Source organism: Salvelinus fontinalis, chromosome 5 (genome assembly GCF_029448725.1).
Source record: "Salvelinus fontinalis isolate EN_2023a chromosome 5, ASM2944872v1, whole genome shotgun sequence".
Lineage (NCBI taxonomy): Eukaryota > Metazoa > Chordata > Actinopteri > Salmoniformes > Salmonidae > Salvelinus > Salvelinus fontinalis.
The window spans coordinates 10,171,713-10,188,805 of NC_074669.1; the positions used below are offsets into that span (position 1 = coordinate 10,171,713).

General features: G+C 45.4%; 1 protein-coding gene across 8 annotated transcripts in view; it reads left to right on the forward strand.

Moving 5' to 3' along the window:
* The window catches only part of LOC129855080 (receptor-type tyrosine-protein phosphatase zeta-like), a 119,367-nt gene that overhangs the window by 86,061 nt on the left and 16,213 nt on the right, over window positions 1-17,093 (forward strand). For 4 of the 8 annotated variants that reach the window (XM_055922374.1, XM_055922377.1, XM_055922378.1 and 1 more), the window contains 15 exons: window positions 293-443; window positions 4,595-4,779; window positions 5,140-5,266; window positions 7,077-7,117; window positions 7,291-7,888; window positions 8,777-9,298; window positions 10,396-10,534; window positions 13,295-13,386; window positions 14,115-14,200; window positions 15,362-15,382; window positions 15,543-15,639; window positions 15,726-15,808; window positions 16,009-16,143; window positions 16,281-16,415; window positions 16,642-16,805. In XM_055922374.1, the coding sequence (XP_055778349.1) occupies window positions 293-443; window positions 4,595-4,779; window positions 5,140-5,266; window positions 7,077-7,117; window positions 7,291-7,888; window positions 8,777-9,298; window positions 10,396-10,534; window positions 13,295-13,386; window positions 14,115-14,200; window positions 15,362-15,382; window positions 15,543-15,639; window positions 15,726-15,808; window positions 16,009-16,143; window positions 16,281-16,415; window positions 16,642-16,805 (2,576 nt within the window). Of the gene's footprint in view, window positions 1-292; window positions 444-996; window positions 1,133-4,594; window positions 4,780-5,139; window positions 5,267-7,076; window positions 7,118-7,290; window positions 9,299-10,395; window positions 10,535-13,294; window positions 13,387-14,114; window positions 14,201-15,361; window positions 15,383-15,542; window positions 15,640-15,725; window positions 15,809-16,008; window positions 16,144-16,280; window positions 16,416-16,641; window positions 16,806-17,093 lie in introns of those variants that run through there. The other 4 variants (XM_055922381.1, XM_055922373.1, XM_055922375.1 and 1 more) reach the window with 4 other exon arrangements.

A 17,093-nucleotide genomic window follows, 5' to 3' on the forward strand; every position in this document is an offset into this window, starting at 1 on the left:
GTGTTACACAATAGACTGTACAAGAGGTGTATATGATATACATGCATGCTTGTGTGTAACACATGTGTGTGTTAGGGTGTGAGAGGACTGAATACTGTTTGAACCAGTTGTTTAGGTCTATGTGAATAATGATAATAGTAATACAACCATCATTTTCCGATGATCTTTATGTGGTCTCTCCTTGTGTGAGCCCTTGTGTGAGCCCAAGGACACAATGTGAAATCACCATGCAATATCAAGCACTACTGTGTACTAATGTGTTGATGAACGTGTTGGTTGTATTGTGTTGTAGCTGGAGATGTTCTGTGAGGTGATGACCATGCAGCAGGCGGGCTACGTGATGCTGATGGACTACCTGCAGAACAACTTCAGGGAGCAGCAGCAGCAGTTCATGGGACAGGTCTTCTCCTCCTATACCGGCACAGAGGAGGTCCTCACTCCCAGTACGTACCTGTCTGTCTGTCAGAGGAGGTACTCACTCCCAGTACGTACCTGTCTGTCTGTCAGAGGGGGTCCTCACTCCCTGTTACGTACCTGTCTGTCTGTCAGAGGATGTACTCACTCCCAGTACGTGCCTGTCTGTCAGAGGAGGTCCTCACTCCCTGCACGCACCTGTCTGTCTGTCAGTCAGAGGAGGTCCTCACTCCCAGTACGTACCTGTCTGTCTGTCTGTCAGAGGAGGTCCTTACTCCCTGTACCTACCTACCTGTCTGTCTGTCAGAGGAGGTCCTCACTCCCAGTACGTGTCTGTCTGTCTGTCTGTCTGTCTGTCTGTCTGTCTGTCTGAGGTGGTCCTCACTCCCAGTATGTACATGTCTGTCTGTCTGAGGTGGTCCTCACTCCCAGTATGTACCTGTCTGTCTGTCTGAGGTGGTCCTCACTCCCAGTATGTACATGTCTGTCTGTCTGAGGTGGTCCTCACTCCCAGTATGTACCTGTCTGTCTGTCTGAGGTGGTCCTCACTCCTAGTATGTACATGTCTGTCTGTCTGAGGTGGTCCTCACTCCCAGTATGTACATGTCTGTCTGTCAGAGGAGGTCCTCACTCCCAGTATGTACATGTCTGTCTGTCAGAGGAGGTCCTCACTCCCAGTATGTACATATCTGTCTGTCAGAGGAGGTCCTCACTCCCAGTATGTACATGTCTGTCTGTCAGAGGAGGTCCTCACTCCAAATACGTACAGTTGAAGTCGGAAGTTTACATACACTTAGGTTGGAGTCATTAAAACTCGTTTTTCAACCACTCCACAAATGTCTTGTTAAGAAACTATAGTTTTGGCAAGTCAGTTATCTACTTTGTGCATGACACAAGTCATTTTTCCAACAATTGTTTACAGACAGATTATTTCACTTATAATTCACTGTATCACAATTCCAGTGGATCAGAAGTTTACATACACGAAGTTGACTGTGCCTTTTAAACAACTTGGAAAATTCCAGAAAATTATGTCATGGCTTTAGAAGCTTCTGATAGGCTAATTGACATAATTTGAGTCAATTGGAGGTGTACCTGTGGATGTATTTCAAGGCCTACCTTCAAACTCTGTGCCTCTTTGTTTGACATCATGGGGAAATCAAAAGAATTCAGCCAAGACCTCAGAATTTTTTTTTGTAAACCTCCACAAGTCTGGTTCATCTTTGGGAGCAATTTCCAAACACCTGAAGGCACCACATTCATCTGTACAAACAATAGTACGCAAGTTTAAACACAATGGGAACACGCAGCTGTCATGCTGCTCGGGAAGGAGACGTGTTCTGTCTCCTAGAGATGAACGTATTTTGGTGCGAAAAGTGCAAATCAATCCCAGAACAATAGCAAAGGACCTTGTGAAGATGCTGGGGGAAACAGGTACAAAAGTATCTATGTCCACATTAAAACGAGTCCTATATCGACATAACCTGAAAGGCCGCTCAGCAAGGAAGAAACCACTGCTCCAAAACCACCATTTAAAAAAAGCCAGACTACGGTTTGCAACTGCACAAGGGAACAAAGATCGTACTTTTTGGAGAAATGTCCTCTGATCTGATGAAACAAAAATGGAACTGTTTGGCCATAATGACCATTGTTATGTTTGGAGGAAAAAGGGGTATGCTTGCGAGCCGAAGAACACCATCCCAACCGTGAAGCACGGGGATGGCAGCCTCATTTTGTGGGGGTGCTTTGCTGCAGGAGAGACTGGTGCACTTAAAAAAATAGATGGCATCATGAGGAAGGAAAATTGTGGATATATTGAAGCAACATCTCAAGACATCAGTCAGGAAGTTAAAGCTTGGTCACAAATGGGTCTTCCAAATGGACAATGACCCCAAGCATACTTCCAAAGTTGTGTCAAAATGGCTTAAGCACGACAAAGTCAAGGTTTTGGAGTGGCCATCACAATGCCCTGACCTCAATCCTATAGAACATTTGTGGGCCGAACTGAAAAAGCGTGTGCGAGCAAGGAGGCCTACGAACCTGACTCAGTTACACTAGCTTTCCTATCCAGAGCGAGTTACAGTTAATGTGTTTATCTTAAGATAGCTATGGGGCAACCACATTTCACAGTCATAGTAAGTACATTTCTCCTCAAAGTAGCAAAGTCAGAGATTGCAAGAGGGAAAATTGTAAAGTAGATTGGCCCTAGCTAGCAAAAAGATGACTCTTGTCACTCCTGGATATATCATGAGTTCTCTAGCTACAAAATGAATCTCTTGTATTCACTCCTGGTTCTTGGTACTAACACCTGATTCAACTAATCATGGTCTTGATGAGGTAGTTTTGTGAGCCAATGCTCACTGGCGTTAGCGCAATAACTGGACATCTATGGGCATCTGCTAGCATGCCTAAATGTTCATAGAATATTTAAATCTGAACAGAAAATAGCAACACACCAATATCAAATGTCCAAAATATATTTGATGACACTGTTGGTGGCCTATTAAAATGTCATAGGGGGATTTTGTTACAAATGAGGCAGGCACTGGTAACCCAACTGTGAACCTGCCTGCCTGTCACCCCTACCGTGCCCTATTTTGGGCATCTCTTACCCTACTAAAGAAGTGATTGCAGTAGCTTGCTGTGTGTTTTCAACATAATCAGGACATTAACTAGCACGTGGATGCTGGATGCCTGGCAGGCATTAATATTCAGACAGCATGTTTGTGTGCCTCCTTAATCATACCCAGACTCTCACGCGGAGGCTTTACAAGTAGGCCGTCATTGTAAATAAGAGCAAATTGTTAACGGACGTACCTAGTTAAATAAATTAAATCAATTCTAACCTTAAAGGGAGAATGTAATTGTTGTGGATGCTTAGGCACCAGGTTAATACGCTAAGCCAGGGACAGACCCTCTGTCTCTCCCTGCCTCTCCCTCTCTCTCTCTCTGCCTACATAATGTGTCATGTCCGCATTCATATTTTTTTTTTTTTTTTTTTATTTCACCTTTATTTAACCAGGTAGGCTAGTTGAGAACAAGTTCTCATTTGCAACTGCGACCTGGCCAAGATAAAGCATAGCAGTGTGAACAGACAACACAGAGTTACACATGGAGTAAACAATAAACAAGTCAATAACATGGTAGAAAAAAGAGAATCTATATACAATGTGTGCAAAAGGCATGAGGTAGGCAATAAATCGAATAATTACAATTTAGCAGATTAACACTGGAGTGATAAATCATCAGATGAACATGTGCAAGAAGAGATACTGGTGTGCAAAAGAGCAGAAAAGTAAATAAATAAAAGCAGTATGGGGGGTGAGGTAGGTAAATTGGGTGGGTAGTTTACAGATGGACTATGTACAGCTGCAGTGATCGGTTAGCTGCTCGGATAGCAGATTTTTAAAGTTGTTGAGGGAGATAAAAGTCTCCAACTTCAGAGATTTTTGCAATTCGTTCCAGTCTCTGTTGCTAGGTTACTGCCTCACTTTCAAAGAGGACTTTTCAAACGTCTTTGAAAAATGGATAGAGTGCATTGAATATGATATAATGTACATGAATAGGTGTGAAATGTATCTTGCTTCCCTGTTGTTATTGCACATACCATTTGTGTACCAGAGTGAGATGCATGTCGCAACAAAATAGAAAGAGCAAGTATTTTTGTGCTTTTGTTGTGATTTGTTTTGCGAGTGGTTAGGAAAAGACTGTTGTTCCTTTGCTTTTCTCTTGTGTTGAAAAGGGTGTTTGTACAACTGTAAGTCTCCCTTTCTGATATCCCTCACCATCAGTAAACATGAAATAAATGTGTTCACCCCTCCACCAACCCCCCTGGGCCGAGGATGAATCAGTAGGTAAACTGAAGTGCAGATTTTAGCATAGATCATGTAGGAAATGTGTCAACGGTTTAGTCATTGTACCTGGCCATTGTCTCATTTCGATTGATTTTAATCTCTCCTTACTCCCGTAATCTGTATTAATGCCAGGGTCTCAATGTGTCTGTGATCTGCGTTTAGTACTAGAGCGCTAATCTGTGATGGGACCAATTAGGAAGGACAAACACCCAGTTGAGGCTGAATCTCTTATTTGATTCTTATTAATCTAAATTAACTGTCTCTCTTTCCATTTCTCTCTGTCTCTCTCCCTCTCTATTTCTCTCTCTCCCTTCTTTCTCTGTCAGTCTGTAGTTCAGAGCCGGAGAATGTGCAGGCGGACCCCCATAACCTGACCAGCCTGCTGGTGATGTGGGAGCGGCCGAGGGCGGTGTACGACGTCGGGATAGAGAAGTACTCAGTCACCTACAGGCTGACCCAAGGAGAGGACTCTGCAACCTTCCAGTACCTGACTGACGGAGACCAGGATGTGGTGAGCATCCTTTATGAAGTGGTGGTGGTGGACTAACACACACACAGATGACCAAACCCGGGTCAATCACATTTCAGAAGGTTTGCAGGAATTAATAAATGAATGAATGAAGAAACAAATGAAGAAACTAAAGTACCATAGTGTGATTGAATGCAAGAGCAAGATGCTATAACCACTTCCACCACCCCCACCTTCACCTCCACCACCTTCACTTCTTCCACCTTCACCACCTCCTCCTCCACCACCATCTCCTCTACCTTCACCACCACCACCTTCACCACCTCCTCCTCCAACACCACCACCTTCTCCACCACCATGACCCTAAACCCCCTGTACTCACCTCTTCCTGTTGTTCCCCAGGGGGCCATTCTGCAGGACCTGATAGCCAATACTAGCTATGTGGTGCAGGTGGTGGCTGTGTGCACCAACGGTCTGTACGGTCGCGTGAGCGAGCAGCTGTCCGTCGACATGCCCTTCGAAGACCCCGGTAAGACTGACGACCGCGACCGCAAATACCTCTACACAGACCGTACGTACCGTTCTGATTACATGGAGAGTAGAGACCAAACCTAGATGGTTGATCATTTGCAAACCAGTTCCCTTTATTGTGTCTCTTTTAATGGTAGTCAGTCAGTTTTCAATTAAGATGCTGTGAAGGCTTCTCAGATAGACTTAACTAGGCATTAATGGATTGTGTTGAGCAATTCAGAGGAAGTGAAGATATAGTTCTGTCGTGGTTTCTGAAATTCTGATTGGTGTCCTCATACGTCCACACCTTTTACATATGTCACACCTACCAAACTGTAACAGGTTTCCAGAGACACTTCTGTTTCCCCAGCACATCATGGCCATGAACCCTGTATGCCATCCACTCCCTGTCTTCTTTATGTCCAGTCCTGTTCCTTTTAACATACACCCAGTTCCTCTATGTTCTACTGCTGTTTGTAGTGTGTTCTGGCTCTGGGTGAAAGCTTTTTATTTTTCATGTCCTCTTCTGTCTATGTACTTACTTAAAATGTGCTTTTCTATATTTCTAAGGCGAGGAATACCCCCCCCCCCCCCCCACCAATCTGTTTGGTTGAGGTCAAAGGTTATTCCATGTGTCCTATGTCACACAAACGACAAAACATTTGGAAATGGCACCATTTCCTCCGGTCACAGTGAGAGAATGTTTGCTTATGGGCAGCATTTGTAATTTTTATGAAATGATGGGAACTCTGTATCTGCTGAAGTTGATAATAAACAAATGTATTGTTGCTAAAAACCCTCTGCATCATATTTCAATGTGCATGAATTGTACACACTCATCCAAATGACTTGATACAATTGTGTGACCGAAAGCGCTGTGACAGTTGTGGTGACAAAACAAGTCCTTTGTGAGGCCTGGTTGTGCACTCATTCATTCATTCTTTCCATTTCCACTTAACTCTTTAAAACCCCACCTCATGCTTCACAAACACATTCTGATCATGCCTGATGCCTCCATGATGTATAATTTAGCCCAATCCAGGTAAGAGTGTGTGTGTGTGTGTGTGTGTGTGTGTGTGTGTGTGTGTGTGTGTGTGTGTGTGTGTGTGTGTGTGTTAATACTCAGTTTGTGCTGAACCGGAAGTTCTACCCAATATAACCAAATATCTCCCTCATGTTGTTGTCTCATTGTTTCTCTCTCTCTCCCTCACCTGGTATCTACACCGACAGCAACATATTCTCAAAGATTTCTAGTATAGATTAATATTATATCTAATGAGTTTCCGCTTCATATACTGTGGACACATTGAAAGATGTGACCTTAGTGGATATCAAGCTTCCGAAGATTTTTGTCAAGCCTCTTCAGGTTTTCATCAGAAACAGAATGGTTTTCACGTATTGGCTCACAATGTTTGTATGTGTGAGTTTTTGTCAGATACTTTTCCCTGTAGATATTTCCTCCGTCACATTTTGATGTACGTTTCAAGTGAAGTGCTTGTCTGTTACAACATCGTTGGGTTTGTCAATGGGACCAATATCTTAGATTATAATGCCATTGTTAGTAATTGTCAAAGTTGTATCTAAATTGAAGAAAAACAAATCCCACATAACAATGTCTAGGCTGTTTTCTTCGATTGCCATACTGTCTTTGATATTCGTATGAACATGTTTACAGATGTATGATCCTAATTGATCACCCTGCTCAAATTAAGATCCTACATCTGTACAGTAATGTATTCTCAACGTCCTTTGCTCGTAGGGAAGGTACATTGTTATGTATGAAATCCCACGACTCTGTTTCTAACGCTATCATCTGTGATTCTTTTCAGAGGCAACACCTTATCCAGATTCTACTGAATTTGAATGGGAAGTAAGTATAATATTGCATAAATGTAGCTTATTTCAGAATGCGATGTGGTGATAGTGTCGGTAGCGTACTGCACGAAAAGCATTCATTTAAACGTAGGATATAGGACAAGGAGCAGTGTCTCATGACAAGACTTCAGTATTTTCCCATGCACTCTGAATTTATTTCCCCACCAGGAGGACTATGGACCCTGGGCTGAACCGGGTGAAGAACTGGACAATGACATGGACTGGACAACCCAAAGCACTACGAGAACCAGGCCCACAGCAACCACTGGCCCACCCAGCCTCCCCTTGCCTGCTATCAGAACCACCACCCCTTTTGTCCAGAGGAGAACCCCCACACCAGGCACTCCATCCAGGACCACTCAACCCAACCGAGCACAGACTTCCACAGAGCAGAGTGAGAGGTACCGTAGCACAACCAGAGCACCAGCAGAGGGGGCCGTCTCAGCAGGCAGCAGAGGCAGGGGGAGAACCCAGAAGTATACCACTACACTGACCACTCCGCAATCACGCACTGATGACATCACCACTTCATCAACCAAGACCGAGAAGGGCAGAGGGGTGGCGTGTCCTGTGACCGTCCCAAGCGGCAAAGGCAGCGGTGTTTCCATGGCCACTCTGCTCCCGGAAAGCCGGACCGTGGCCACTTCCACCTCCTCCCTCTCTCAGGGAGAACCACCATGGCCTACAAGTCCCAGCATGCCCTTGTTTTCATCCACTGCCTCCTTCGCCGGGGCACTCTTGCAGACCACGCAGCCGGTGTTCAACGGTGAGCTCCTCCCCTCCACCCTCCCTGTGTGTGACACGTCGACCCCTGGCAACCCCGGCTCCACCCCTAACAACGACCCCACCGCCTGCCTGCATGCCCCTCCCTCGTCTAGACCTTTGTCGTCTGTGACCCCTCCTGCTCTGGACTCCCTGCATGCTGCTACAGCAATGTTGTCTAGTGGTGACTTGTACCTCACTACCTCCCCCACCCTGTCTCTCCTCCCTCACACCTCACACCCCCTGTATGGTTGGGAGACATTCGTCTCTCATGGTTTTGGTGATGATAGTGGTGATGGTGATATGTTGTCTGGTTCTTCGTCTGTGGCCTCGGGTGACCCACCAATGTTTAGTGACACTCACCCCCTTCAAACCTTACGTGACTCCCCCACTGAGCTAGCCTTCAGACCTCTCCCTGCAACCTCTCTCTCCCTGCAGCCTTCTCTTCTCCTCTCTAGTGACTTCTCTCTGTCCGGGGCCACCCCGGGCCTCACTGGCTCTGTATCTGGCGGGCTGGGGGACTCTAGTTATGCTACAGGCCGTGTAGTAGAGTCTTGTCTGGTGGGTGTTGTCGTCGGTGGTGTTGGTGATGTTAGAATCACGGTAGCTAGCGATGGCGTGGAGTCGTTGTGTACCTGTTCTCTGGATGGCTTCTCGTCCTCCTGGTTGCATGCCTCTCCTCACCTCTCTCTGCCCACGTCTGACTGGTGGGCGGCTAGCCTAGCGCTCTACTCCTCCGGTAGCGGTTTAGACCATCTCCTCCATTCATCTTTGGGAGGCTCTCCCAACCCATCTGGAGGTCAGCCTCTCTTCTCTTCCTCCTCTTCTCCCCCTGTTCCTCCTCATCCTCCTCTCTCAGGTTTCCATAGTGATCTGCTCGTTTCTGTTACAGCCACACCGTCCGGCTCCAAGGACCACTGGGTCTCGGCCCTCCGAACCTCGGCCCCCCCCTCCTCCTACTCGGCCTCCCCCCTCACCCCCACCCTCCCCCCTGAACTGCAGACGGTGGACAGTAGTGCCTCTGGCTCGAACCTGTCGGGAGAAGCCCAGAAGGAGCTAGATGAGGAGTGGGACAGGGTTCAGAGTTCAGCCTCGGGGGAGGGCGCGCTCCCTTATATCCCCACCTTCACCCCCTCACTCACCTCTGAAGCCGCCACCACTCCCAACATCGACACAGAAGAACTCTCCTCATCGTTCTACTTTGAGAGCGAGAACGGCAGTGCCGTCACCACGGATACAGCAGGCAGCACGGCAACAGTATCTGAGGTGACCGCGGCGGCGCCCTGGTCGCTAGGTGGGGAGGTGGAGAGTGGCTCGGGGCAGGGCGAGAGCCTGTACGACAACGAGACGTCCTCAGACTTCACTATCACCGAGCGCACAGAGAAAGACTCGGAGGAGGAGGAGCCAGTTGCAGGTAAAGAACCATCCACAAGTGGGCAACATCTCCCCGTACATCAAGGCAAGGCACAGTGCTGCGCCTGTCGGATTGGGGAAAACTACAGCTCAACTATGCCAATGGAAGAGGAAATACTCTGGAATTTAGGAGACACATCACCTAACACACCACCTTTCTGTGATAACTAAAATCCTCTGTGTGTGTGTGTTCACCGTCATGGCCTTTCTGCTTTCTATAACATTTTCATGATCCAGTCCACAGTCATCATCATTTCAGTGTTCTTTGTTACGGGTTTTGTGTTATATTCGTTAACATTAACATGCACATGCCTTTATCTCAACTGTGTATTGTAACATCATGTGAAGAACTCCATTGGTTATAGCACTTCATCTCCAGCAGAGGGCAGCAGATCTCTTCCCAATCCCAACTCGCACCGAAACTGATATGTTTTAGTCTTAGCAGACCACTAGCGGTCTAATGTCCCTTTATACAGTCAATGTAATTCACAAATCATTGAGACAGTCTCAGGACCCCTCGCAAATCTTTTGTGATTTGTGACCTTGAAAATCCTTTATAATATCCCATATATCTGTCCACATCCAGACCATAGACAAGAAAACTAATTAATAGAAAGTCCATCTGCATTCAAGCCTTTGCAATAGAAGCACAGTTTTGCCAATAGGCTTTTTTGGTCTCCGCTCATTGAGAGTCCCATAGATTTAAGCCATTGTGTGCATCAAGCATTGAGCCATTGTCATGAACTAACCTGTAGTGCATGTTAACTTTGTGAAAGCATTCGTGTTCACTTTCATCCGTATCTTTGTCGCAATTGTATATGGGTTAGAGAAGTAGCAATAGGTTTAGATTTGTTAGCTGAATGGGTATGAAGATGTTAAAGCGAAGGTCTACTGTAGCGTTTAAAATGTAAATGAACAAGGTTCCGTAGTTCAAGGAGGAGCTCTGTGTTAGAACTGGAAGGTAAGTTGGATGAGTATGTGGATTGATTTACTGTTGACGTGTGTGTCAGTCAATGTGTTGTAGTTGAATGAGTGAATGACACGTTGTCTGAGTTGTGTTGTGTGTCTTATCTGTTCTTCCCTCTCCCCACCACTTAGAGGCCAGTAACAGCAGCCATCAGTCCAGGGTGGGTCTGGCCAGGGAGAGAGAGAGGAGGGCCATGGTCCCTCTGGCAGTGGTCTCAACCCTCACCTTCCTGGGACTCATCGTCCTGGTGGGAATCCTCATCTACTGGAGGTAAGAGGGAGGAGCAGGCGGTGGAGGAGGTGGATATGGAGGAGAAGGTGGAGTTTGGAGGATGAGGAGGTGGATATGGAGGAAGAAGTGAAGGAGGTGGAGAAGGTAGAGGAGGAAGATAATATTCATAATGATGATTATTATAAGATCCATAATGATGATTATTATAAGATCCATAATGATGATTGTTATGAGATCCACAATGATGATTATTATAAGATCCATAATGATGATTATTATAAGATCCACAATGATGATTACTATAAGATCCATAATGATGATTATTATAAGATCCATAATGATGATTATTATAAGATCCACAATGATGATTACTATAAGATCCATAATGATGATTATTATAAGATCCATAATGATGATTGTTATGAGATCCACAATGATGATTATTATAAGATCCATAATGATGATTACTATAAGATCCATAATGATGATTGTTATGAGATCCACAATGATGATTATTATAAGATCCATAATGATGATTGTTATGAGATCCATAATGATGATTATTATAAGATCCATAATGATGATTGTTATGAGATCCATAATGACGATTATTATAAGATCCATATTGATGATTATTATAAGATCCACAATGATGATTACTATAAGATCCATAATGATTTGATCCATAATGATGATTATTATAAGATCCATAATGATATGCTCCATAATGATGATGATGTTGAGAAATCGTCTCCCATCGATTCCCCCTGAACCCACCCATCATCTGTTTAACCTGACAGCTAAGCTACATGAACAGCAGCTTTCTTTCTGCATTGATAGGCTCCACACACATACTGACACCATTAAGCTTTCTGCCTCCCTATGGGACAGCTGTGTGGAACTGCCGCAGGGCTGATACCTGTCATATTGTTATTCATCTGTCTCAGAGGAGTGGGTCTGTTTTGTCCCCAGACACGGGGCACTGCCGCCCCAGACATCAGGGGGCACGGGTGGAGCGAGGTGGGGGGTGGCAGAGAGGGAGCGAGGTTGACCTTAAGATCCACATATTTGTCTGTCTCACTGTGAGACCTAATCTCCTCTGACATGGGCCCAATCTCTTTCTCACTCTCACACACTTCCCCATGACACATCCAATATCTTCAACAGGGCTTCGGTTTGAGGTCTGGCTTTTCACATTAGCTTTGATGTGTCTGGGTAGATTCACTTACACATAGGTGCCATCATTCAGAGTTGCCCGTCTCTAGTTATAAAGACATTTTGCCCATACTGTGAGATCATAGAAAAGTAATACTTTTCACTGTGGTGGCAAACTGACCGGTTGGACAGTTAAATAACCAACTTCGGCAATCCGATCAAGGACACTTTGTCAGAAATGTAAACACTTAAGCCGCATAAAACTGTACATTTCTCATCCACTGGGCTGGAGACGTGACATATTGTTCATGTTTTCTGCCCTGTTATTGTATTTTCTTTTTAAATCTGTAATAATCTTGGTGCCGATGAGGGATTAAAGCTAAGAGATATGCCTCACTCAGAGTGTAGAGCGTTGAGCTTGGGGCTCGGGGTCATACAGTGGTTAGGGAACAGGGCCTTTGGTGGGGTAGGAGGGAGAACAGGCAGGCCTCGGGTGGGGTAGGAGGGGGGAACAGGCAGGGCCTCGGGTGGGGTAGGAGGGGGGAACAGGTAGGGCCTCGGGTGGGGTAGGGGGGAACAGGCAGGGCCTCGGGTGGGGTAGTAGAGGGAACAGGCAGAGCCTTGGGTGGGGTAGGAGGGGGAACAGGCAGGGCCTTGGGTGGGGTAGGAGGGGGAACAGGCAGGGCCTTGGGTGGGGTAGGAGGGGGAACAGGCAGGGCCTCGGGTGGGGTAGGAGGGGGGAACAGGCAGGGCCTCGGGTGGGGTAGGGGGGGAACAGGCAGTGCCTCGGGTGGGGTAGGGGGGGAACAGGCAGGGCCTCGGGTGGGGTAGGGGGGGGAACAGGCAGGGCTTCGGGTGTGGTAGTAGGGAGAACAGGCAGAGCCTTGGGCGGGGTAGGAGAGGGGAAAGCGCCTGCGCCTCATTATGTCCGACATGAAGGCTTCGTGTCAGCGTCTTGTAAAATGAGTGGCGTGAGGCTGAAATGCTGTAATCCCCTCTGTGTCGCGTCCTTGCACGTCCTCCGGTGACACGGTGCTCATTTGGCCACCCCACAGCTGGGCATTTGGGGTTAGCAAAGTGGAGATGTCTTTTAGAAACGCACACATGTAATCTACCGGGGACATCTCTTTGCTGTTTTTTTATGTCCAGAGTAATCTGTGTGTTGATGTCCATTTTCGGTTAGCTGGGCGCAGGTTCATCAGAAAGACATGCAGTGGTGATCCTGTTAAAAACCTGTTCCGGATTAGAAGGAACATCTTTTTTCCTGTGTTGCGGACAGATTACCATGTTCTCCAACATCGGTGGTTGGCTTTTTATCTTCAAAAACAACAACAAAGCATTTTTAGGCCTGCTGTATTTTTTTATGTCTTAAAAATATATCTACAGTTTTATTACATTTACATAAGCATTACTCCAATATTCTTGTTTTTGTGTCACAGAATTTTCAACACATTTTTCACCAAATGAGAACAATGCATACAAATCCCTCATTTGTGTTAAATTAGATGGAAAACGCAACATTTTTTGTACCAAAAGTATAATAGCATTGGCAATATGTCACAAAGACAGAAGAAACTGGCAACACCTGCAGTTATACAAGAGTGCTGTTGATTAACTTGTATCATCGTACATTTGTTTCCACAGGAAGTGTTTCCAGATTGCCCATTTCTACATAGAGGACAACACATCCCCCAGAGTCATATCTGTTTCACCCACATCCATGCGTACAGATACAGGTAACCATTCTATGAGACAAAGGGCTCTATTCAATCAGATCCGCTTTATCCGACATCCGCATAGCAGTTGTTTTGGCGGTGTCGGAGGAGGAACTGGGTTAGAACTCATGGCATTATACCGAAAGTGGATATTGCCATTGTCAAGTTGGAACACTGGAATGTGACATGGAATCTACACCTCCAATAGGATGATAGAAACCTGTATTATTTAGTTGAATGATGTTCAATTTGAGCATCATTACTTCAATATAGCATACACTTTCTCCTTCTGAACTTCTAACATGAGTGGGACGGGTGATCAAGAGCAGCTGCTCACCTATTTGTCAGCTCCAACACAGCTACACCTCCGACACCACAAAATCAGCTATGTGGGTGTTGGCTATCGCCGGTTAACGCTTGATCTGATTGAATCTAGGTCGTACACACACACACACACACACACACACACACACACACACACACACACACACACACACACACACACACACACCTTTTCCATGGGATCAACTAGAATTCAGTAGAGTTGGCATATGATAAGTGTTAACAAGCACAGAGACATATGGACAGGTGTTCTTTCCATCTGTCCACCATCTTCACCAAGCTTAGCTCTTTCATTAACACTCACTTACTCAACATCTGCTTCTGCCGGAGTAGGAAGTTTCAAACTTTTGTTCTGATAAAATACTTTTGTGGATGATATCAATAAAACCCTTTCTCTCTGCCTTTAGATAAACATAAAGCCCTTCCAGTGAAGCAGTTTGTAAAGCACGTGACGGAGCTCCACCACACCAATGCATTCTCCAGAGAGTTTGAGGTGTGCTGTCAAATTCTGCTTCAGTTCTCTCACGGGATATGGATTATGACAGAAATTATTAGTATTACTTGGCAGCATGTTTTAATTTTACAACTGTCTGTCTTTAATTTAGCTTTTCTGTATGTAGCCTTCTTGTGAAACTGTTATGTGTCATTTGCGATGTTACACGGCGGCTGTCATTATTTTAAGGTAAGCATGCAGAAGACTTGTGGAAGGCTTTGCACTGTGATGGCCATTCAAACTCACACTCTCTCTCTGTCTCATGCTACATGATATTGTATGTCTCTGGCCCAGATTCATCTGAGGAGTCATGTCTATTGTCCTTACCACTGAGACTTACAAATATATCACATTATACACCAGCAGCATACCACCCTGCATCCCACTGCTGGCTTGCCTCTGAAACTAAGCAGAGTTGGTGCAGGTCGGTCGCTGGATGGGAAACCAGATACTGCTGAAAGTGGGAGGCACTCTTTCCTCTCCTCTCGCACTCTTTCCTTTCCTGATCGAAAAAAGAATATCTTAATGCCCCAGGGCAGTGATTGGGGACATTGCCCAGTGTAGGGTGCTGTCTTTCAGATGGGGCGTTAAACGGGTGTCCTGACTCTCTGTGGTCACTAAATAACTCATGGCACTTATCATATGAGTAGGGGTGTTAACCCAGTTGTCATGGCTTGTCATGGCTAAATTCCCAATCTGGCCCTCATACAACCTAATCATCACCAGCTTCCAATTGGCTCATTCATCCCCTCCCCTCCCCCCTGTAATTATTCCCCAGGTCGTTGCTGTAAATTAGAATGTGTTCTCAGTCAACTTACCTGGTAAAATAAGAGATCAATAAAATACACTATGCAGTGATTGCTCATGTTAAACTACATATTTACCATTGCTTACCATATAAATCCTAGCTTGGCATTTTATCAGTACTGTATAAATGCATACATGTGTAAATGTTGTCAATAACACAAACATAGGTTTGTAAGTCAAAGCTAAGGACATGAACATGGTACATGGACTGAATCCTGTTGATCGCATAAACACTGTCTTGAAGTTGACATTTCCCCATAAACTGTTTTCTTGTTATTTATTTGCATGTTTTTTTGCTAACCATGTGTCATGAAATTTCATTGCTGTGCTTTTTGCATTCCCCCTCCCCGTTAGATATTGAAAGAGTGTTATGAGGTAAGCTACGTCTCCCTTTTTTTTCTGTAGTAGTCGCGTGTAGATGTTCTCCACATTTCCAGCTGCCCATGTTGACGTTTTTGTTGTGGATGATGACACATTCTAGTTTGACTGCGTAGTAAAAGGATGGTGGGATTTAAGGCCATGTGTTTTCTTTTAGGCGGTGCAGGTGTGCAAGGTGGACCTAGGTATCACCACAGACGGCTCCAACCATCCAGACAACAAGAACAAGAACCGATACGTTAATATCCTGGCCTGTTAGTCAAACACGCACCTTCAAACACATGTACACACACATACATTCTTGAATGCACCCAGCTTATCTTTCCTCCTCTACTCCTAGATGACCACAGCCGAGTAAGACTCTCAACCCAGGCTGACAAAGATGGGAAGAGTAGAGATTACATTAACGCAAACTACGTTGACGTAAGCAATTCTCTTGCATTTCTCTCCGTGCACAATAGTAGAAAATGACCTTTAAGTAAGCATTTCACTGTTAGTCTACACTTGTTGTTGACGAAGCAAGTGACATACGATTTGATTTGTTATGAGGGCAAATGTCTTGCTGATGTATCAGTAGCTAATCTGTTGTTCACGCTTTCTCTTTCCCTCCCTACCCTCCACAGGGTTTCAACAAGTCCAGGGCCTACATCGCAGCCCAGGGCCCCCTCAAGTCCAGCACCGAGGACTTCTGGAGGATGGTGTGGGAACAGAACGTGGGCGTCATCATCATGATTACCAACCTGGTAGAGAAGGGACGGGTGAGAAACCAGGGCCATTATAACTGCTTATGCATCCTGTAAATGCTGAAGTGTTGTAATGCTTGAGCATATTTAGTAATAGTTCATAAATAGTTTATTCATGAAATTATTCTAAAGTGTTTGGTCATGTATGTCAGAGGAAGTGTGACCAGTACTGGCCCCTGGAGAGCCAGGAAGAGTACGGTGGTTTCCTGGTGACGGTGAAGAGCAGTAAGGTTCTGGCCCACTACACCCAGAGAACCTTCACCCTCAGGAACACCAAGGTCAAAAAGGTTAGAGGTCACACTATTTACATCACATTTACCTCAATAGTTTAACCTCTACGTCCTCACTGTATCATCTACATCGGTTGCACCTCCCCTCCAAGTTAGTTAAAGCGCTGCCTCATAACTACTTCTGAACATTTATTATGGAACTACGAATCCCAAGTGTCACATTGACAGCCATTTTGTGTCCCATCCTGCTTACAACTTCCTGTTTCCTCCCACCAACCCCCAGGTTTCTCTGAAGGGGCGGATTAACGATCGGACCGTGACCCAGTATCACTACACTCAGTGGCCAGATATGGGCGTGCCCGAGTACACTCTGCCCGTGCTCACCTTCGTCCAGAAGTCCTCCAAAGCCAGGACAGATGACATGGGGCCTATCGTAGTGCACTGCAGGTAGGAGGCCATAGATATAGAATGAACATGTATATATGCATCTATGTAGAATGTATAGAACAGCTTTAAAATCAAGGCCATTTGTTTCAACTGAAATTCCATTTAAATTCAGTCAATAAAAAGATGTATCTTCTTCTATACGTGAATGTTTCAATTCAGGAAGTACATTTACATTCCGACCGGCATAGAACTAGAATAGAATGGACATGGTCCTCCATTATATCACTTAACAGCCACTTTCACCTTGTCCAGCTGTTAAGTTCAACATGGAAGGTTATTTCATAGAGA